Genomic DNA, 24,002 nt, shown 5'->3' on the forward strand with positions numbered 1-24,002 from the left:
AGAAAATGTACTCCAAGGAACAATCTGGATATGTAGGTTTCCCACAATCACACCCCACTATGTAACTTCTACGAGAAGTAATAGTTTCAAAACATTGCCATGCAGGAATTTTTAATGTATGTGGGGTCTAAGTGAAGATTTTATTGAATTTTAGTTATAATTACATGAAAAAGTGAAGCATAGATACAGGAATGTGAACATACTGGAATCAATCCTACAAGCATGCCACATGCAGAACTTCCATTAACTTCACTGCGAATTTCCACACATACTACTTGCAACGCCTGGCCCTCCAAGTACACAAATATACATACCACCACATTACTAGTTAGACACATCATGTAAAGTTATGCCAAAAGACAATACATCTCAGTGAACAGAAGGGACCCTAATATAACATATTTGAAAATTGGTCATGGAATCATGTAAGAGATTGTGAAAGGAGGATCTTTCTTCCTGTAGCCCACCAAAGCTGGGGTTTGGGACCAAAAAAGGTACATCCACGAAAGCGATCAAGTTTTTGCACATGTTGTAACTTCTGGTCTAATGGTAACTGGTTCTCCTGCTCTCTCACCCTTGTATTTTTGGCTTTGAGTAGGAAGATGCATTTGTCAACCACCCCAAATAGAAAAAAATGGGGGTGTTAGTGATCTATGTTAAATGGTTCCGGACTGGTGATCAGGGTAACCTCGTTTGGCATATTGCCACCACATTTGCGCTTTTGAACCATGCTGGCCACATCCTTTCCAACACTGGTGGGAGAGCAAAGAGTAATATAAACCCTATAGAGGATTTTCACTTGCATTCCATTCCTATGAAAGGAAATGTATTTTAGATTTTTTTCTGCTTTCCTTTTCTAGCTCTGTTCTAAGCAGACACAGGAGTTACTCCTAGTGTAAAATTGACCAAGAGCCTATACTACAGTCAAAAACCCAATACATAGCAACATATTCTATTTATGCCTATAATGAGAACAGAGGGTTTAATGTTCCCCAAAGCATGATTTAATGGTTTCAGCCACATAGCATTCTACTTGGTATTTTACAATAAGGCAAAAATGCTTGTGGAAAGATAACCAATGAGACAGTCAATCATCATTTACAACAAGGACAATGGGGATAAGTAGAAGGCCTTTTCCAAGAGTATTTTTTTAATATATATAGAGAGAGAGCACGCGCAGGGAACATGCCCTTGTTTCAGATAAAGAAATATTCTGGAGAATCAGGGTATGACTGTACAAAAGCCTGCTTTGCAAAACTCAGAAGGTTTAGGACATTCTTGAATCACACACTACATTAACAGTGTATTTCTCTTTTCTGATTAGAGTTTGAATAGTCAGCAAAATTTTGGAGGGAGGGAGGGAAGAGGAGCATAGTATTGATTTACCACCTTGAAAAGAGAAACAAAATCAATATGATTCTCCATTTCATGATTGGGCTACTCAGATCTCCGTTTTGACTGCAGAACAGATTAGAGTGCTTCTGGGTTTTGGCTGACACAACTAGACAGATTGGGAAAGCTGTGAGTTTTAGTTCAATTATTCCTACTTACAGGCTCACTGGTTTGTCTGTATTTCTAATCTTTATTCACTCTCTCTCATGAACCCCTTTTAATTTTAACTTTTGTATGGGCTAAGAGGGCTAATTCTCAAGAGTCAGACAGCGAGCAAAGACTGTAAAATGGGTACTTTAATGCAGGCACATGTATTTTAGACTTTATTTTAAAAGGGGGGTGGGAAAGCGTCACTGAAACTGATATGAAAAGAAATACTTAAGATTCCACCGTCCCATTTCAATTTTAAAATTTCCCTCCCACTTTAAATATCTACCCAAGCTGCTGGAGATCCAAACACAATAATATGGTGCTAGGAGGGAAGAGAACCCTGAAATGAAATTGATAATCTAGCTTCATCATTCTGAACTGAAAAAGAAAAAGTAAACAGACAGTGTAAAGCAAATCAGATCTTAAAAAATGCTGTCAGCTTTCATAATCAAAGGAATTAAATACAGGTAAAATTTAAATATGATATTTCTATCTTGATAGTGCTCCTTTAATTCAATTATTGTGATAGACTGCCAGTCCAAAAAGAGTGAATAAAAGAAAATAAACGGAAAATGTACTGACAAAGTATAAACAAGAGTCTTCTACAAAGTAAAAATGAGATGCGGAAAGACATACACATCTACAACAAACAAAAACTGAACTGAGTTTTTCAAATTCTAAATCCAGCAATATTGCAGGTATTTGGAAGTAGATTGTACGATGCTAAACTACACGTATAGGCACCTAAAACATCAGCCTGCACTTAATAACTGTAGAAGCTGTTTCACGTTTTAATTCACAAACCCGCACACTCGGTAATGCATCTGCTGCTAATGCCACTGCCACAGGGGGTGAATTCTCCATATCCTGGATCGCCAGAGGGACCGTTGACTGGGTCGCTGAACACATTGAACTGTGATCTGCAGGGGGAGGGCCCCCGCCTACACCAAAGAACACCGGGGGGGGGGTGCTGCTGCCCTTTAATTAACCGCAGCAGAGCGCGGCCCCGCACCAAGGGGGGGGACCGGGGGCTCGCCCTGCCCCAGGGGAGCCTCTGCCGCCCACCGCCGGGCCCTTTGCTCCGGGGGAAGATGGGGCCCCGCCCCCCACAGTGAAAGGGGCAGGTGGCCCCGGCCCCCCCCGCCTCACCTCCGCGATGTCATTTTCCCCCGCGGCGCCTGCAGCTGCCCGTCCCCCCGAGTCTCGGCCTCTCACGGGGGGGCCCCTCCCCCGGCGGGACGCGGCCTGGGGGACCCGGAGGGGAGCGTGAGAAGCAGCCGCAGCCAGGCCGCGGCGACACAGAACCCCGGCGCAGCCTGCCAACGTCATCCGCCCGCGACCGGGTGGGGGCGGGGCCCTGCTGGCGCGCGCTGGGCGGCCTGGCCTGCGGCTCTGCTGCTGGCTGCATCTCCTTATCCCGGGAGCTCCGCGGGCACGGGGCAGCTGCAGGGAGGGATGGCTGGATGGTTTAGAGGAGCTCCGCATGCACCCGGAGGTGCCTCTTCTGAGCACTCTCCGCGTGCGCAGGATCAGATTTTAAATGTCCCATGGTAACACATGGTACTTCAAGTAGCACCTTTCATCTAGATCTTGTACAGACATGATCCGAGGGGACACTGGTCACTTGATTTTAATGACTGTTTTAAAAAAATCAGTTTGCTGATCGAGATCCTTTTTTAAACAGTGTTATTCCAAAAAAAAATCCTCTTCCAAAAATATACGGCATCTTACTCCCATGCGGGAGTCATCCATCCTACTGCATGAGAGGGGAAGCGCAACTAACCATCAACAAAATACTTTACTATATTCAAAATGCTCTCAAAAGTTCAAAGAAACTTAAAATGAAAGATTTTTCTCTGATCTCTTTCATTTATAATTGGGGGTTACACATAAGAGTAGGTACAATTTTTGTTTACAGTTGTGTTTTTCAAGTCAATAGTGTCACCTTATACAACTCTGCGAAGTAGCTATTTGACATAATATGCAGATGGGGAAACTAAAGTATATAGAACCACGACGCTGACATGTGTAGGCCTATTACTAATCAGGGCCCCAATTCTGCAGATTTACACAAACTTAACTTTCACAAGTTCCAGGTAGTGAAGTTAAACACTTGGCTGTTTGCTACATTGGGGGGGAGGGGGGGGCCCTTAGGTCATCTGCAGAACCAAGAACAGAACCCACAAGCCCTGTAACTACTCAACACATCACATACCTTCTTCTCCAACCCCAGCCAAGATAGAATCCAGACAGTCCCACTCGTGACCAACTCCCACTACCCCGTTCTATAACCAGAGGGCGAGAGTGTCCTCCCCTTGACCCAGATCTTGACCCTCCTCCGCTCCGCAGTGAGACCTACAGGCAGCCAGAAACCGCTACAGGCCACAGACTACATCTCCCAGCGTGCCCCGGAGTGGACGGGGTGACGTCAGACGCTGGGCTCGCTTTAGAGCCGGGTTCCCGGATATTGCTCCCTTTCCCTTCTAGGAAGGTAAGAATGGCGGAGGGGCGGCGCTCATAGCGGGGGAGCGGTAGCTACTATCTGCCGCCATCTGCCGTGAGGCGGCTCCGAAGGGCCCGCGGGTCCGGCTCGGTGGCTCCGGGGGGCCCGGATGCACGCGGGGGGGCACGTATGTGCGGGGTTCGCGGGCCCCGGTAACTCCGGGGACGGTAGGCCGCGGATGGCCCGCTATGGGGACCCGGCAGCCTCCGTAATGGATTGAATAACTCCCCGGGTGGGGGGCGATCCTAGGAGCCCCCTTCCCTGGGCGGTGACCAGACTCGGCCAGAGCAGCGGTTGGGAGCCTGTAAAGTGCAGCCCCAGCCCGGCTTGAAGCCTTTGCTCTGAAACGTGTGAGGACGCTCCAGCCAGCGGCAGATCGGATCGTATGGGCGGTAGGCACACACAGGACGGGGATTCTCCCTTCGCCTCCAGTCTCTGCTCCCTGCGGTAAATCATATCTGAGCCTGGCCAGCTTGGGGACTCTGTAGGGCATGTAAAAGCCCCAAGTCACCATGTGGCTCTGGCCTTGGGCATGAGAAGCTGGTTATTGCCCCTCTCTCCACTTCCCTCTATGGGCAGTCATGCAGTTGCAGCCCCAACTTGTATTTGCATGTTTCTCTTCCCTGGGATCTCTGCTTTAGTACTTTTGGACATGGTCAGGTATATGAATTGTATCACCTGTGTTTACTATATACGTGGCCTTGTGTTACAAGCAAGATGCAGTGGATGTGGTGTCCTGTGCATCTTGATTAGGCTCCATGTAGCTTAGATGGCTTTGATGCAAAAGATAGTACAGTAAACATACCCGAATAGTCTCAAGACCACTGTAGGAATGCACCTCTACCTCGGTATAACGTGACCCAATATAACACGAATTTGGATATAATGCGGTAAAGCAGTGTTCCGGGGGAGGAGGGGTGCGCACTCCGGTGGGATCAAAGCAAGTTTGATATAACACAGTTTCACCTATAATGCGGTAAGATTGTTTGGCTCCTGAGGAGAGCATTATATCGAGGTAGAGGTGTACCATGGATATTTTAAGTATAATTTGCTTTTGTTTTTTGCAGCCATTACATTTTTTCTGTGCAGTTTCTTTGTTTAATGTGACACATCACTAATAATTTATTTTGATATTTGGTAGATGGCAGACGAGAAGAAGGCAGACGAGAAGAAGGCAGGTGAGAAGAAGGCAAAGAAGCCTAAAAAGCACCATGCAAGCCGGAACCCAGTGCTGGCCCGAGGAATTGGGAAATATTCCCGATCGGCGATGTATGCCAGAAAAGCCATGTACAAGCGCAAGTATGAAGCACCAGAAACAAAGGTATAAAGGGAATGAATTTCCATGTTTATTAACTAATTAGGTTGTGTCTCAAACTTTCATAAGTTAACTTGTCTGAAAAAATTTTTTGGTTTGTCAATAGATAGAAAAGAAAAAGAGAGAGAAAGCACCGGCTACCCTCACAAAACCAGTTGGGGGAGATAAGAATGGAGGCAACCGTGTGGTAAAAGTTCGTAAAATGGTAAGAATAGATTAGTGGAAAAAACTAACTAAATTGCACAAGCAGAATTTTTCTCCTGCTAAACACTGAGTTACAGAGTTGCATTGATGTAGATGACAAGAGAATATGCTTCCTATTCTGTAATGAAAAACGTCCTTAGTGTTGCTATTGATGTACTTCTGGGCAAGGTTGTCTGTATAGCACTGTAAAACTGTTATGTAGGTACTATCATTTAAGCTAGTGATTTATTTATATATTGGGTTTTTTTGGGGGGGGTTAAAAAAAGTGGGGTGGGGGGTAAGTCTTGCTTTTAAAGAGAGATGCGCATCACATCTTTATATTTACTGTGACTTTTGTGTTGCAATATTCTAGAACAGGCGTTCCATAACTGGTGCATGCATCGCTGATACTATGGGAGCTTGATGTTCCATACATTTACTTCACAATAATTTTTTATTAAAGAAGGTGGCACACTTAACAATAAAGCTGGAGAGCAGCTGTTCCAGGCAAACTAGGAACCTTTTAGTTCACACCCACAGTGTTCACATGGGGGAGCTACAGCATAGCGCTGCTATTCACATCTCTGGGCAGTGTAGACGTGGCCTGAATCAGAGAACGTGTACAGTTGGCTTCTGGGTGTGTATTACTGGGCTAATTGCCTGTTGACATGTAAAGGAGACTACTGCATTCAGCATTAAGGATATTCCCATGGGACAACCTATGAATGAATAGGGCTCCTCTGGCATGTGAATTGTAAATACAATCACAAATAACATGCATTTACTTTATTTTTTTTTCTATGTTGTGTAACTGATTAGCTATCTGATGCAAAATCGTGTACCTAACACATATCACTCAGAAGTGCCAGTTTCTGTAAAACACTAGCCTGCAGCAAAGTGACTCCTGTGCACAACAGAGAAACAAACAAAAAATCTAAAGTGGGATAGGGTGGAAATGGCCTTTCAGGAAAAATAATCTTCCCATGAGAGAAGAGGTGTTGCATCCACTAAAAGGGGAAGGATCAAAACTCAGATTAAACTGTTTTCGCTAAATTCGCTGATGGAATAGTAAAAGTGCAGTTTTGGCTGCTAATTTGCTGCTTTTTCCCTAGCCTAGATATTATCCAACTGAAGACGTTCCTCGCAAGCTCTTGAGTCATGGCAAAAAGCCCTTCTGCCAACACAAGAGGAAACTGCGGGCTTCTATTACTCCAGGAACTGTTCTGATCATTCTCACCGGTCGCCACAGAGGCAAGGTAAAGGAGAATTGTCTTTCATATATCCTTCCATGCCACATCTGATCTTCAAAATATTGGTTGGCTGGTCTGTTAGAAGTTTCTGTATGCTCTGCAGAACCTATGATGGCATAGCCCCCTATTATAAATGCAGCATATACCAACAGAAGGAGTTTTTCAGTCAGTGCTGGGGTAGGGGTTTTCCCCGCACCCCTGACTGACAATTTATACATTGATGTACCTATAAGTGTAGACTATGCCTTGCTTATACCTCTGTGATAGGTAAAACATTGGAGGGACTTGCAGTTGATTGATTGCCAGACTTTACCCAATATAAACCCATGTAACTTACAAAAGGGGCTACTTGGGAATGAAATTGTTGGGTCCCAAGCCAGTTCCTGTTCCAGTTTTTTTAAATCTGTTCTAGACAATTAAACATAGTCCAGCTACTTAGGTTTCTAGTTTGGTTTCCCTAACCATTGGGAATGGGTCCTGTCAAATTAAAACAGTTTTTGTTCTCAAGTGTTGTGGATTTGGTACTACTATGCCTTTTGCCTTTCTGGCTAAAGTGTGTCTCTCCTCTTTTGTAACTTTTTTTGGGTCCTGATATTTTGCCAGACATCAAACTGCATTTAGCATTGCTGTCTGAGACTAATGTCCTATTGTGTTTGCTTTTCAGCGTGTGGTCTTCCTGAAGCAGCTTGCTAGTGGCCTGTTGCTGGTAACAGGTAAGAAACTTTATTCACTCAAGTCTGTTGAATTCCTGTTCAATGCATTGTAAGTCTGTCCATGCAGCCTGTCTTCAGACTCTACCATGATTGCCATTGTTGTACTTGTCTGGGAATAGAAATTTTTCTGACTAACCTGAGGTACCCATGACGTGACTGTTCTAAGTTCTGATATCATTCAGTCTTCCAGTGCTAGAAACACTGGATAGCACTTGAAATCTGAGAAAGGGAGTGAAGTGTCCTTCCTTTAGCAAAAGAGGGTACCTCATTGACAGTACCAATAATTTGCAGTTAAGCCTTGTGGTGCTAACACTTCTTTGTAATAAAGTATCATTGTGCTTTAACATCTGAAAATACTGACAATGCAAGGAAGCTCTTAGCATTATCAGAAGTCTTGAGAAAGGCATTTCCTAATTTTCTTTATTAGTTCAGATTTTAGTAGGGGAAGCCAACTGTCCTGTGCAAGAACACAACCACTTCAAACTAATCGTCCTAATGGAAAGTGACCTTCCTTTTAGTGTAGCTAAAGATGCAAACTAGAAAGGGAGTACTATTTCTCCAGTGATAAGGTGACATTGCAACTCATTTTTCTATGCCACCAGGACCCTTGGCTATCAATCGTGTCCCTCTGCGCAGGACTCACCAGAAATTCGTTATTGCCACATCTACCAAGGTTGATATCTCTGGGGTGAAACTTCCAAAACATCTCACCGATGCCTACTTTAAGAAGAAGAGGCTGCGTAAGCCCAAACATCAAGAAGGCGAGATCTTTGACACTGAGAAAGAAGTAAGGATAACAATGATTAGTATTCCTATTTGCAAATGTTTTTTTCAGTGTTTGTAGCCTAGGTGGAAGGGGAGGGAGACGTCTTTCCATGAAACAGATTTAATGTTTAAGAATAAGAACATGTTAAAAGAAAGCAAGGTCAAGTCCACTAAAATGCATGAATATGACAACATTGGGGAAAGTGGTACAGCCGTGTTGGTCTCAGGATATTCGAGACAAAGTGAGTGAGGTAATTTTTTTTTTTTTTTTAAGACCAACTTCTGTTGGTGAGGGAGACAGGCTTTCGAGATATAGTGCTTTTCAGATGTTACCTCCCCCAGTGTGTGTGTCTAACACTTGGGGGGGAGGGAAAGAGAGATCTTAAAATGTTGCTGTTATCAAGATAACTCCATACTGAGGAGGTGCTTGAACACAGGTTCTTAACGCAGCATCTCCTGTGTGCATGGTCTCAATCTTGTTCTGTAAATTGATTCATAAAATAGCCCTGAATTTTCTTAAATGCGCATTCCATGGTCTGTTGTCCATAAGTGTTCCATGTGTTGTGATTTTAGGGACTCCATTTGCACCATAGCATCAGCTGATTAAATTTAGCAACAGCTCTTTTAGCTAAGATCTATTCCTACTCTTTTAAACATATCATCAGTTGTGTAAACTCAAACAGCTTTAATTATCTATTGTAGGTGACTTGAGTCCTGTGGCCCCAATAGAACTACTTCTTGTTTGTTGTTCCCTGGAATGAAAATTCCAAGTGAATGCTGAGAAATGCTTACTCAGTGAAAAAAGCCCTTGCCATGGCAGGAAACAAGAAGCCAGCCTTATCTCTGTAGGGATAACCAACTGTTCCTAAATCTCTGCAGTATTTTAACTCTCAATTTTGTTCTTTAGAAATATGAGATAACAGAACAACGCAAGGCAGACCAGAAGACAGTGGACTCTCAAATCCTGCCAAGAATCAAGAAGATGCCTCAGCTCCGTGGCTACCTGCGTTCTGTATTTTCTCTCTCCAATGGAGTTTATCCTCACAAATTGGTGTTCTAAATTTTCTGAAAACACATTAAAATTGGGGGGAAAACTGAGGTTTGTCTGATTCCGGTTATAGTTAACTTTGTAATGTGCATATCTTAACACAGTTTGGATTGAATTAGAAAACTGCTAGGGGTTTTAAATTGTGCTATTTTGAGGAATGTGACCTTGCATTTCGAACAGATGGAGTTTCTTACATGACGTAAGAGCGAATGACAGCTTTCAGAAATGCACTGTTAGAACCATTAGTCCCATTTATAATGATAGGAGTGCTAGGCTCGGTCCTCACGCTACTCGGGAAGGATATCCTCTACAGGCCCTTATGGCTTCTGGCTAGTACTAGTGACAAATTGGGATAAACTTTTTCAGGCTTTTTAGTCATTGTTCTTACTTTCCACGTCCTGCCATAAATGGACTAAGTGTCTCTCTTGACAGGAAACTATCCATAGCTATTAACTTTATTGTTCACATGTGTATGTGTGACTTCCCTGGTATATTTGCTTACTGATGATGTGGGAGTAAGTCCTGGTTTCAGTTTCTGGCTCTGACAGACTTGCTGGGGGTGTTTTGACAAATCACCCGAGCCTGGTGCTTCCATTTGTTCACATACAAGAGCTTGATCCTGCAAAGTGCTGAGCACTCTGGTCCTGATCCAACAAACCACTTAACTATGCAAGTAGTCCCACAGAAGTCCGTAGGCCTACTGAGATGTTCAGCCAAGTACATAAGTGCTTGGAATGTTGCAGCACTGGACCATTACGGCAAGTCTTGCTCACTGGCCAAGGTAGATGGACCTCTTTAAAAATATGCTACATAAGGGCAAAGTTGTCTAAAAATGTACACCTTAGCATCTATCAAAATACACTCCAATCCACTGCTGTCAAATTCCTGAGCCACAGACGAGATGGCAGCCCACTCAATGTATTTTTATTGCCTTCATGACATTCAGATTTCTGCAAAATTTTAGAAAATCTTCATATTAAAAAAAAAAAAAAGGCAGCCCACATGGTTGCAGAAATAACTTCACATGTGACCCAAGTCAAGTAATGCAGTGATCTCTTCCAGAGTCAGCAACATTCATTATTTCATTGCTGATCATTTTAGCAGATGGAATGTGAGCTGGGAGTTGCTGTAGGGAAGGGAGAGGTGGAGGAGGCAGAAATAGGGCCCCCTAAAGGTGAGTATGAGCTGCCAACTGAGCAGAGTTGAAATAGTAAGTGAACAAATTGCCAAGTTACAAGACAAAGGCAATATTCTACCCTGGGGGATAGGGAGTGTTTTGCTGTTTTTACAGTGCCTGGTATAGCGGGGCTCCTAGGCCCTAGTACACTACAGCTAAATACAGGAGAGGCCCTGTGGCTAGAAGGCATGACGTAGCCCAAACTTGTGCCCCACCCTCTGAGTAAAACTGGATTTTGGCTCTCCACAAAGTGAGGGGGGCTCCTGTTCTAGTCAGTATAGAACCTCTCATTTGCCTTGAGGGGGGGGCACCTTCTTTCCACTAACAAGCACCATGTTTTAGTACAAGAGAAACTAGCAGCTAGAATTAAACTCTGTCTGTTTAATCACAAATGCTTAGTCCGAGGATCTCCACGTAGGGAAGTTTACTGATTTATTACAAACTCCCGCTAAGGACTCTCAGACCAGTATGTAGACAAGCCCTTAGCTTTTGACCAAGGCTTCAGGTATCCTTAACTGAATAACCAGGGCCCCTTCTAAGCCACTGCTACATAATTCACCAGCATTTTAAGGTTGGCTGACAGCTTTGTTCAGCTAGGATTTGAATAATGCACCTTTCATTCACTACTCACTGTAGAAATCTCAAATTATACCAGTTTTCTTGCAGGCCACAGCAGCTAGATACTACACATTTAAAACAGGATATCCTAGCCAAGTGGAATCATGCAAAATGTAAATAATGGTGCAACTTGGGCAGTTTCACTCTATCCTGACCAACTTCCTAACATGCCAGCTCTTCTAAAATCCTATGCTTTCTCCCTATTCCCTCCTGGCCCCAGTATGGGATATTACTTCATTAGCCCGAGCAAAGAGGACCCTCTGCTCATAAGCATAGCTGAGTTTATTTTGAAACCTGATACATTATTCTACAAATACCTAGAATTCTGGGTTCCTATGAATGTACGCACATCAGATTCAATCTCTATTAACAGAAGAAAATTGCTCTAAAATGAAGAAAGGTCAACTCTGATTGGTTCCAGTTTTCCATCTCAAATTGCACAGAAATATCTGGAAGAAGATGGCATTAGTAATATAAATAGCTCTCCTCTCAAAATTCACAACTGTGTACACCAGTGGTTCTCAAACTTTTGTACTGGTGACCCCTTTCACATAGCTAGCCTCTGAGTGCAACCCCCCCTTATAAATGAAAAACTTTTTTATATATTTAAAACCATTAAAAACACTGGATGCAAAGTGGGGTTTGGGATGGAGGCTGAGAGCTTGTGATCCCCCATGTAATAATCTTGTGACCCCCTGAGGGGTCCCACTCCCCAGTTTGAGAACCCCTGGTATACACAGATTCGCAATCAACTTTCTGCCCAATTGCAGAGGAAAAACACTCTCTTTCAAATACCTCCTGCAGAAACGCCTGCTTAGTTGGCTTTCCTACTTAATGGATGTTATTTTTCTTTAGTTAGTATTGGCCTTGGGCTCCGTGCTGCTGATCATATATAATAGTACATTATACAGCAGGGGGAGGTGATGAGCAGTTTTCAACCACCCTTAAGCAGGTGGGGCCAATAAACATTTTAGGCCCTGTCATTCAGTGCTGCAGGTTGACCTGTGTGTTATCTACTCCTGATGTCTCTGAAAATACCACATATTATTGTACATTGGCTCTAGCAGTGGTTTTCAACCTGTGGTCTGTGGAGCCCTAGATATAGTCAGACCACTAGGCTCCATAAAGGTTGTCGTTACTATAGAACAATGGTTTTCAATGGTCTGCGGACCCCTGGGAGATCTGCATACTATGTCTAAGATTCCAAAGGGGTCTGTACTCCATTCAAAATATTTGAGGGGTCCACAAATGATAAAAGGTTGAAAACCCCTGTTCTAGAACATCTATATATAATTCTCTCTTTTGTCCCATTCTTTTAATCTGCCTGTCAGAATCAGTGTGTACTAGATGCACTCTTTGTCAGTGACTTATCAAGGTACAGGGGCGGCTTCAGGCACCGGCGCTCCAAGTGTGTGCCTGGGGCGGCAAGCTGCGGGGGGCACTCTGCCGGTCGCCGGTAGGGTGGCAGGCAGGGTGCCTTCAGCGGCTTGCCTGCGGAAGGTCCGCTGGTCCCGCGGCTTCGGCGGACCTCCCGCAGGCGGGACCAGCGGACCCTCCGTGCTTGGGGCAGCAAAATGTCTAGAGCCGCCCCTGTCAAGGTATGTGGGTAATTGAGGTGTGTGGCGGGGTATATTCAACATTTTCTTAAACTAGCTGAGGAACGGTCATATGACAATATTTGACAAGATTGGGGGGAAAAAACACAACCCTATCTACCTTTAAAATAATAAAATCTCACTTAAATCCTATTGCCCATCACAAATTGTGAGGTGACTCTTACCTCTCTGGGGTCAGGTGTCCTCAGTGATTCAGGTAGAACTCCTGTTGAAGTTATGTGCAAAGGGAAGCATATCATCATTAGCATGGGAGAACCTCCATATGCCCCAAATTTGCTCAAAATAAATCCAAACAATGGGGAAAAAATCTCCCCCGGGGAAGAGTCTTCATAGGACAAGGCAGGTACAAGCAACGGTCTAATTCTTTCACATCCAGTAATATTGTGTATGCTCCTCCCCTAATGTCTCGAGATTGAGAATCTGTTGTTCAAACTGTGTGTTGATAAATTCTAAGGAAATATCTGGGAAACTATAGTAGTAATTTTAGTTTTCACATGAGAATGTTTAATATGGGAAAAATTGCTGTAACTGGAGTCTGTAAGAGTCCTCTTATTCTGTCCCTGTCTCACCATGAAGACTGTATTTAGGATTCTCTTAGGGTTCCATTCAAAGTAGGAAGCTGAATAGCACTCAGTAATAGCAATCATAATGTAATTAAATTTAACATGGAGGTGGAGAGGAATACCAAGGAAACTCACCACAATAGGGTGGGGAACTACACAAAAATGAGAGAGACAGCTAAACAGAAATTAAAAGGAACAATCAAAAGAGTGAAATGGCTACAAGCTGCATGGAAACTATTTTAAAACACCATAATAGAGGCTCAAACTAAATGTATAGCATAAATAAATAGAGAGGACCAAAAAAAATGCCACCAGGGCTAAACAGAGTAAAAGAGGCAGAGGCAAAAAAAAAAATCCTTTGAAATTGGTAGTCAAATCCCACTGAAGAAAATAGAAAAGGAGCATAAACTCTGGCAAATCAAGTGTAAAAGTATAATTAGGCAGGCCAAAAAAGAATTTGAAGAGCAACTAGCAAAACACACAAAAACTAACAACAACAGGAAATTTTAAGTATCTCAAAAGCAGGAAGCTTGCCAAACAATCAGTGGGGCCATTGGATGATCGGGGTGCTGAAAGAGCACTCGAGGAAGACAACGGCATTGTGAGAAGCTAAATGAATTTTTTGCATCAATCTTCACTGCAGAGGATGAGAGGGAGATTCCAATACCCGAGTAATTCTTTTTTAGGTGACAAATCTGAGGATTTGTCCCAGAATGAGGTACCATTAGAGGAGATTTTGGAACAAATTGATAAATTAAACAGTAGTAAGTCACCAGGACTAGATGGTATTCACCCAAGTGTTCTGAAGGAACTGAAATATGAATTTGCAGAACTATTAACTGTGATATGTAACCTCTCACCTGTAACAGATGGCTGAAGGATAACTAATTAACACCAATTTTTAAAAAAAGGCCAGTAAGCCTAACTTCAGTACCAGGCAAATTGATTAACACCACAGAACAGAATTATCAGACAAGATATGTTGCGGAAGATTCAATGTGACTTTCGTAAAGGGAAATCATGCTTCACCAATCTATTAGAACTGTCTGAGAGGGTCAACAAGCATGTGGACAAGGGTGATCCAGTTGATATAGTGTACTTGGATTTTCAGAAAGCCTTTGACAAGATCCCATACCAAAAGCTGTTAAGCAAAGTAATCTGTCATGGGATAAGAGGGAAGGTCCTCTCATGGATCAGTAACTGATTAAAAGACAGGAAAAAAGGATAGGAATAAAGGTCTGTTTTCACAGAAAAGAGAGGTAGATAGCAGGGTCCCCCAAGGATCTGTACTTGGACCAGTGCTGTTCAACGTACTCAAATGATCTGGAAAAGGGGATAAACAGTGAGGTGGCAAAGTTTGCAGACAATACAAAATTACATAAGATACTGAAGGCCAAACTGACTGCAAAGAGTTACAAAGGGATATCACAAAACTGGGTGACTGGGCAACAAAATGGCAAATGAAATTCAGTGTTCATAATTGCAAAGTAATGCACATTGGAAAACATAATCGGCGCTATACAGATAAAATTATGGGGTCTAAATTAGTGGTTATCACTCAAGAACGAGATCCAGAAGTCATCAGGGATGCTTCTCTGAAATCATCTGCTCGATGTGCAGTGGCAGTCAGAAAAACTTACAGAATGTTAGGAACCATTAGGAAAGGGCTAGATAATAAGACAGAAAATATCACAATCCCACTATATAAATTCAGTATATGCCTACACCTTAAATACTGAATGCAGTTCTGGTGGCCCCATCTCTAAAAAGATGTATTAAAATTGGAAAAAATACAGGGAAAGGCAAAAAACAATTATTAGGGCTATGGAACAACTTCCTTCTGAGGAGACATTAAAAAAAGATTAGGACTATTCAATTTACAAAAAAGACGACTAAGGGAGGATATGAGAGAGGTCTATAAAATCATGAACGGTGTGGAGAAAATGAAGAAGGAAATGTTATTTATCCCTTCACATAACACAAGGGCCAGGAGTCACACATTGAAATTAAAAGGCAACAGGTTTAAAATAAACATAAGGAAGTACTTAAGGAATGTTGTGAAGGCCACAATGATAATTGGGTTCCAAAAAGAATTATGTAAATTCATAGAGGATAGGTCCATCAATTGCTATTAGCCAAGAAGGTCATTGACGCAATCCTATGCTCTGGGTAACCCTAACCCTCTGGCTGGCAGATCACTTGATAATTGCCAGTTTGTTCATTCCCTTTGAAACATCTGGCACCACTCACTATCAAAAGACAGGATACTGGGTTAGATGGACCATTGGTCTGACCCAGTTTGGCTATTCTCATGTTCTTACGATAATTTGACTGTTCTGTTTAGAGGTCCAAAGTAGGACTTTGTGGCTTATATACAGGCTCTGAGTCTCAGAGACTTTTGAGATTTTATCAGAAACGTCAGCTAAGGTCCATTCTGTTACTAGAGAGCAGTTTTTGTCCTTTAGGGGCAAACATATGAGTATCACTATACACTTTCTCCTGTTACTAGTGAACTGAAGTAGCAGCTTACAAGGATGTCACAGTCATTTAGCTTTACGATATTAATTGTTACTCACACCTGTTTTGGTTTGCATGCTAAGTATAGCTGCTGAAGTTCCCACTGACCTGTGCAGGAATAGGAGGAGACTGGAGAAGGATAACTTCTTATTAGTTAGTTTGGTTTCCCCAGGTCCTCCTATACTAGATCAGCCCAGGCACTCCACAGTTCAAGTTGTTTATGCTGCTGAAGAGAGACATGTTTTTTTTCCAGAGGACTTTACTCATAATAGTTCTGATTGCTTTTACTGTATTGCTCAGGAAGACACTAATTGGGCAACGTGAGCCAGCCCCATCACCTGTAATGAACATTTGTCTCAATTGAATCACCAGGGCAGGTTAGTCTATGATGGCTGCATGCGGAACTCAACACAGCAAGTTTGCCATACAACAGGAATGATAATTTCTTACCTGTTCAGTTGATTTCTTCATGTTCTCTTATGCCAGACCAGTTCCACCCACTAGTAGACAGAGACAAGAAAAAGCATTTTGTCCAGCTCACTTCCTTTTATCAATTCATTCCCACTAGCAACTGTTTCTTGATAAGTTACCAATGGCTTGTTTTATCCCCTGGATCACAATTTTCATATTTCTCAACTGAAATTATTTCACACACTCTGCACACGATGGACCATATACCGTACCCACAGCCAGTAGTGTCTATGTGCTGACCATGGTTCACACTACACTGACTGTAAACGCAATTATCAGTAAATAATGAAAGAAAAATCAGTATTTCTCAAAGTAAAAATGTAACTTACCGATGTATAAAAGGGCATTCAAACTAGTGCTTTGTTCTCACTGTTATACTGACCTGACAAACAGACTGATCCAGTGAAGGGCACTACCTGGCTCCTGGTGAACCTCAGTTTAGAAGTTCAGAGGAATGGTTCCAAGAATGACTGTCTAGGAGACAGAGGGGGAACATGGTTTTGGGATGGCCAGGCTCTACCTCAGGGTCATAGTCCTGGGCTGAATCCCAAGGTGGGCAGATTTCCATTTTCTTTTCTACTTACGTTAACTTATTTTACTTTCTTATTACAAGTATGATCTCTAGAGGAGCTCTTGCTGAACCACAAATACATTTTTCTATTTTTTTTTCCTGCTGAGCCATTCCACTAGCTCACAGTGACAAAAGAAAGGAAGTGGACAGATGACTAGTCAAATGATTCCACTAAAACTCTGTCCTCTCTGGAATCAGAACTGCAACAGCCAACACCATATTTCAACATGGTAATTGCTAGCAAGGTTTCCTTGACCAATGTAGACAGGGATTACAGACTACCTATAGAAGGATTTGGCTAATACAGTTCTCAGAAAAAAACAAAAAATAAAATAAAAATCCCTGTCCGTTCTGGTCAGAGATAGCAGGCTAAAACAATGCAGCTGCCACAATATTTAAAATCAGTAGCAGCAACGAGCTCATATCAATGGGAGTTAGGTGCCTAGATGCTTTTGAAAATCTCTCCAGGTGCCTATCTGCATCTTTAGGCACCTAAATGCTTTTGGAAACCTGGCCCTTGGTCCTTATCCTGCTTTCACTGAACCCAGCTCTCTCATTGGCTTCAATGGGAGCTGGATTAAACCCATTATGGACACACAGCCTAATTTTTACATTATAGTTAACACTATAGACATTGTTAATAATAAATACCCTTATAAGGGGTGTTGTTGAAGACAAAACATGCTAAATACTAAGAACACAGCCTCCACCACAAGGATAAAGTTGGTACATTGCTCAGCAGCACACTTCATAGTTCTCACTAGGGACACACCAAGTAAGCAAACAGCCCTGCAAGTAAATTCATGCACTGCCCTGCATGTCTGAATGGAGGGGTGGGGGTGAGTTAATAGGAACAAAAAGTTACTTCTCTGCTGAAGACAACCCATAAAGAAAGGCTGTTGTGAACATTTCAGACCTGAGCTTCATGAGCTGCACTGGATTCCCCTCTTCACTTCAGAACACAATTCAAAACCCTGGTGTTAATTTACAAAGACCATAATAGACTGAGGCTTAGCATACTCAGAAACTGCCCACTTTCTGTGTCCCTTCAACTGCACTACACAAAATCAGCACAGATGGAGAGAGACTCATTTAGACTGCCAAGAGTGGTGTTCTTAGTGCCATGTCCCTAACTATGGAACCCCAGACAGAAGATACCAGACTCCGTTCAGTCAGCGTGAGTGTCAGACGCACCTTTTCAGTAAAGCCTTTCCCCAGGAATGACACAATTTAAGAAATATTTTTTAAAAAATTCTTTCATACAGAAATTCACAAACCCAGAAGAGCCAAGAGAGTAAATTATTTTTCTTCTAGCCTTTTATAGTTCTTCACAATTTTGTTTGGTGCTTCAATAACAAAACAATAGGCATTTGTATATAATTAGCTTAGATAGATGGGTATTGTTATTATTGGAGTTCTTCTAAATTTTCCAAGAGTTGCATAAGTTTTACCCACATTTACCCAAATTCTGCCTTCAGTTATTTCTGTGCAAACCTAGAGACCCCGGGATCAGAACTTGGTTCATGAAGGAGGGTGGCTGAAATGGGACTTGGAGTAAGAAGATCTGGGTTCTTTTCCCAGCTCTGCTACAGACTTTCCATATTATCTGAGGCAAGTAACTCAGCCTCACTGTACCTCGGTTTATTCACCTGTAAAATAGGGATAATCATTTTTTATTTCTCAGCAGCGTTGCAAAGGTAAATTCATTCAGATTAGTGACATGTTCAGATTCTACAGAGATAAGTGTCAAACAAATGCTTAAAATCAATAAGAAAAGAACTAAAAGTATTTGTATGAGTATCACTGAGAGCCAAATTTTGCCCGTTCTTTTACAAGGTCTCCTCTCTAGTGTGAAAGTATTTATCTAAATACCAGTATTTAGTACTAGAAAAAAAATAAATTAAATGTGACTAGGGTTTTGAAGAATGATGCTTAAGTGGTATAAGAACTTAAAAGTTTTTATAATCCTCTTTATTTGTTATCAATTCACAGTGCAGAGCTACCAAGTCCATTTCTGCAGGATGCTGTCCATATTTAGATTTGTAAAGAAAAATCAAGAACAGTCAGCTGAGAGACTGACAATCTCTGATGGAGCTTTAGACTTCAGCTTCTTTCACAACTAGCAGGGCCCGGATTGACTATGATTCTTTGCCTAAAGAATTTATTAATCATTGTAATTTGCCTGCACCTTTAATCCGCTGACAAATGCTAATTAAACCAGACTCACAACACCCAGCTGAGGTAAAAATTGTGTTTATCCCCATTGGGAAACTGGGGCCCAAAGGTTAATGGACTTGCACAATCCCACTCAGCAAGACAGTGGCAGTGCACGGAATAGAACTAGTTCTAGGTCCCAATCCCAGTTTACTGCTCATTCTATTTTATTCATGAAGAAAACATGAGATTAAAATAAAAGAGCTTATATTTTCAGATATCAGGTTTTTCATTTATGTGACAGATGTAATTGTTTTTTAAATTAAAGTTTTCAGATATCAAAAAGTCCTTTATTTGGCATCCTATTGTTCAAAATGCTCATTCTCACGAGGTATTAAAAAAAAGATAAAGGTACAAAAATAGTCATATGTAACAGGTTCATGTCTTTGCTACATATAAAGGAGGAGGGTTTTTCCCTAGACAATTTAATATTAGAGTCTTCGAAAGGGTATTATAACCAAGCACAAACATCCCTCACTCTGTACGTAAGGGTAAATATTCAAAGTTATCGATGCAAACATACTGTAACTCTGTGGGCAATGTCTCACTGAAGCTGGTGGACATGACCACCTCTCTTCATTTAGGCTCCATTTAAGAAACAATCAGGTGTTTGGGGATTAATTGGTTTTGGAGCTGTGTGTCCATGTGTGAGAGAAACACTGCAGAAATAGAGAGAGAAGGAACAGAAAGCCAAGGAGACAGCACAACCACCACTGGGGACATGGCTCTGAGAAAAAGCCTAGAGAGAGGGCTTTTGGGTCAGAGTGCTGACTGAAAGAGATTTGGAATTGTGAGAAAAGAAACTCTCTCCTGTTTGATTCCTCCCATAGTCAGGGGAACAAGGCTTTGTACATTATTCCTTCTAAACAAACAAGATTACAGCAAAGAAATACCTGACTCCATCATCAGTTTCCCCTCCTAACAGAAACAACCCACTAGACACCAAATTTTTGTTCACCACCTGGGTCAAAAAGGGGTAACAATACACTCAGAAGCAATTTGGTTGGGGTTTAGTTCATCCAGTAAATGACAGATGGCTTGACATCTACATGAGAAGAGTGGGCCAATGAGTTTAACACAGGAAGTATAGCTGTCTCTTGAAGAATTATAAAAATAGTTATTAGAGTTCTTGTCATTCTTCATGTAAAACTCGTGCTGCAACTTTTCATGCCATTTGATTGGCAGCCAGTGTAAGCCGACCAAATTGGATAAGCAAGCATAGAAAACATTTCTCATATGTGCTTGTCATGCACAATCAACAGCTATCCTGTGTCACAACAATCTGGAAGCACAGGAATGAACACAATACATGTATTATGCTCTCTGCATTGTATGTGAAATGTATACAAATAGCCTAATGATGGAGGTGATGCTGTATAGTCCTTCAAACACTAGACATTTGGCTTTGGATAACTGATAGAGATGACATTGCTGTCGCTTGTTGGGCTGATTGGTCATTGTATTCAGTTATTTTAGTTGAAGGATAATCTTCATGACTTTTTTTGGTACGCCAGTTACAAAATTCCACCTTTTAAAACGACAGTGCGCTATGGGTTAAGATTTAAAAAATGTAAAAAAAAAACAACCAACAACAAAGTTTTTTAGTATTTGAACATTCCTCCACAGTGTTTACAACTCCAAGTCTACAACATTGTGCTAGTACATGGACTGTCTTATATGTCGAGGCATGGAAAGACAATTTTCATCCACCATAGACTAGACTGGATACCATTATGTCACAGGTATGTGGTGTGATGAATTATTTGGACTGTATTCACATATACCATCTGGCTGTAAGGAACAAGAGAAAAAAAACAGGTGACTCATAGTGAGCATAACAAAAGACTAAAGCATGCAGAAATATGGTCAGTTTGTCTCTGATACAGAGCTCATCATTTGTACTGTTCCTTCATCAATAAAACCCCAGTATACACTTTCTGTCCATCCTTTGTAAGTTTTTTTGCTCCCCATTTAACACCCCATTAAGCTGCTCACCTGCTGTGACTTTATCCTCAGATCATAGCATTGTAGCTTTCAATTCTCTCTTACAGCCACATTATTGCACTGAGATTATATGAACAGGAAAGAGGAAGACAGTGGAAAGCGTTGAAAGAACAGTGCAGGAATGAAAGGAGGGGAATGAAAGGTAAGCCTCGAGGGGACAACAACTTTGGAAATGCTGGGCATCCAAATCAACCCCATGCACAGAATAATAATTCTCTCCAGAAGAGACTAACACATTCTATGTCGCACTACATTGCTTCAGTTGTCATCAAAGTGGCTTTCAGTTCTTAATTTAGGATTCAAATGTGTGTCACCAGAGAGCAGAACACATCAGTAAAGAGTGAAGCACATACGTGAGGTCACCAGGCATTTCACCAGCATGGCTTCATTTTCTCAGGGAACAAGGCAGTGCTGCAATTTGAAGTAGCCCTGTGAGAATCTGTTAATTAAAACCTCACAAAACCTTGTCAGAAGTTTTGAATTTCAAGGACAGGATGAAAGTAATAAAAGCTTAACAAAATACCCCAAGCCACTCATCATTTTAACTCTTCCCTTTTCAGCTTGTTATTTCAGAAACCCCAGTCACTTGAGTAACCTCGCTAATTCCACTCTCCCACTCACTTAGGAGAAGTAATTTTCTGGATGAGTAAAATATAATTAGTTGTGTTTTTTCCCACCATCATCATCATGGTAAGGGTGGATGAGTAGCTTTTGTGTCTGGTAAATTTTTACCTAATAGTACTTTCAGCTGCAAAATCTAGCCTTTCCGAGTAAACCATAAACATTTATTCACTACACAGTAGTTCAATAAAGTACATGTTAAAGTTAATTCAACATAAATGACATTTTGCTAACAATACGCATTTTATAACCTGAGCTTTTACACCCTGTATGATCCCTTGGTTGTAAGTAAAATTCATAGACCTTTCACACTTGGAGGGTGCACATGGATGTGGCTAGAGAGCTGTTCTTTCACTTAAGGGGCACCTGGAATATTTTCCCCCTGCCCCTTTTGAAAAACATTTTTTTTCTTATTCCTTAACATTTATATTGTGCTAGCACCTAAAGATCATAGCTAGGTTAGGTCCCATTTTGCTGGACACTGTACAAGTCTATAATAAATGACAGACTCTGCTCCCAAAGAGCTTACAGACTAAAAGACAAGATATAACATGTGGATGATACAAACAAAAACTGGGCATGGAAGGGGAAATGGAGTAACAAATAAATATAACAGCTGTGATTACTCCTGCTCCTGACCAGGAGTAATCACAGCTCTGAACCTGACAAGCCATTCTCAGGTTTCATTTTTCTATATTTATTTCACTGCATTGTATGTATTTTAAATCTCAATGTCAAACATTCCAGGCCTTCAGCTTGTGATGGATCCTCTCTGGGAAGTATGAACTAAATTAAATTATGCTGAATTGTATGAATACTTTCTTAGACATTATGACTTTCTTGGCTCCAGATAGCCTTGCAAACATGTAATTTATTCTACTCTTGGATTGTGTCCTGTAATGAAACAAGACTCTTATCAGCATATTCTTTGGAAATTTGTACAGCAATTTGGTCACTTGGATAAAAAAGCCAGGATGCATCCATTTCTATTTCATGATTAGTTCTACTGTGTAATAGAGGAAAACGAACATTCTTACTTGTGAATAGCCACCTCTTCATTGAAATTGCATTAAATCTGGTTATGGTGATCAGAATTATTCAGTGCAACAGAAAAATGCTGAGCTGCCTGAGAGATAAAACTAGAGACCAGACAAACATATGTGCTTGGACTTTTTAAGTAGGAAAAAGCAAATTACAGAAGAATCCTAGTGGTTAATCCATAAGTTTCTTGGCCTTCCCTTAGCGATACATTGGAAATAAACCTTTGTTCTAAAATACAAATGATATGAGCACACCAGACTATGTATGTTTTCCTTATTCTTTGTTTTCATTTAATTCTGATAATTACAGGGTGACCAGATGTCCCGATTTTATAGGGACAGTCCCAATTTTTGGGTCTTTTTCTTATATAGGCTCCTATTACCCCCCACCCCCACCCCAATTTTTCACATTTGCTGTCTGGTCACCCTAGATAATTACCCAATTCAGTAAGATTTTATTGGTATGATGAGCTGTACAAGTGTTGCCAAAGTGACAGACCCCGCCAGTACTTATCAGAGGGAGGTACAACCAGGGCCAGCTCCAGCTTTTTTGCTGCCTCAAGTGGCGAAGTGAAGAAAAAAAAAAAAAAAAAGATAAAGCCGTGATCAGCGGCACTTCGGCGGCAGCTCTACTGCGCCGCTTCATTCCTCGGCAGCAATTCAGCGGCGGGTCCTTCCCTCCGAGAGGGACTGAGGGACCCGTCGCCGAATTGCCGCTAAAGACCCGGACGTGCCACCCCTTTCCATTGGCCGCCCTAAGCACCTGCTTCCTTTGCTGGTGCCTGGAGCCGGCCCTGGGTACAAACCACTCAGAATGGATTTTCTTTTTATACGTAGGTACAACCCACCAAGGTTTGGGGGGGGGGGAAGGGTTGTCATTCTAAAGGCCAACCCACCAAGCTGTTTCTCCTAGAATTTATATTTACAGTAATCAGAATTCCCAGCTGGAAGGAAAAAGGCAAAACAACATATTTTTTAAACAACAGCAGGAAAGAGGAAAGCCACAAAACAACTCAGTTCTTCTGTTCCTGCTTCCACGCAGGCTCTCCTCTTCTCACAACCAGGCAGCTGGTTTTATAGAGCTTCTTGGTTTAATTCAGCGATGGGCCAGTTCCAGCAAATCCGGGACACCTCTGCAAAACCATTTATCAGATCCTCCCAGCTGTAAGACCCAAGATTCAAAACAGTGAGCTCCTCTAAGATGCAACCATATCATACCACACCCTGTTTTGCTCTGCCGCAGAAAGGTCAGACCTACTAGGGCTTGGGAG

At 41.8% G+C, this 24,002-nt stretch overlaps 2 protein-coding genes across 3 annotated transcripts in view; one reads left to right on the plus strand and one right to left on the minus strand.

Annotated features, from left to right (window-relative positions):
• PTPN11 (protein tyrosine phosphatase non-receptor type 11) overlaps positions 1 to 24,002 on the minus strand; it is a 72,242-nt gene that overhangs the window by 42,358 nt on the left and 5,882 nt on the right. Inside the window, exon 2 of one of the 2 annotated variants that reach the window (XM_044989871.1) lies at positions 16,261 to 16,310. Coding sequence is in view for 1 of the 2 variants with exons in the window: in XM_044989870.1 (XP_044845805.1) it covers positions 2,692 to 2,705 (14 nt within the window). In the remaining variant the exon portion in view is untranslated. Of the gene's footprint in view, positions 1 to 2,691; positions 2,828 to 16,260; positions 16,311 to 24,002 lie in introns of those variants that run through there. The other variant, XM_044989870.1, reaches the window with a different exon arrangement.
• Positions 5,163 to 9,369, plus strand: RPL6 (ribosomal protein L6). Its single transcript, XM_044989872.1, has 6 exons — positions 5,163 to 5,366; positions 5,467 to 5,565; positions 6,656 to 6,799; positions 7,458 to 7,506; positions 8,109 to 8,293; positions 9,179 to 9,369. Exons 1-6 carry the CDS (start codon positions 5,187 to 5,189, stop codon positions 9,329 to 9,331), a joined length of 810 nt encoding a protein of 269 aa, XP_044845807.1. The 5' UTR covers positions 5,163 to 5,186; the 3' UTR covers positions 9,332 to 9,369.

Source organism: Mauremys mutica, chromosome 16 (genome assembly GCF_020497125.1).
Source record: "Mauremys mutica isolate MM-2020 ecotype Southern chromosome 16, ASM2049712v1, whole genome shotgun sequence".
Lineage (NCBI taxonomy): Eukaryota > Metazoa > Chordata > Testudines > Geoemydidae > Mauremys > Mauremys mutica.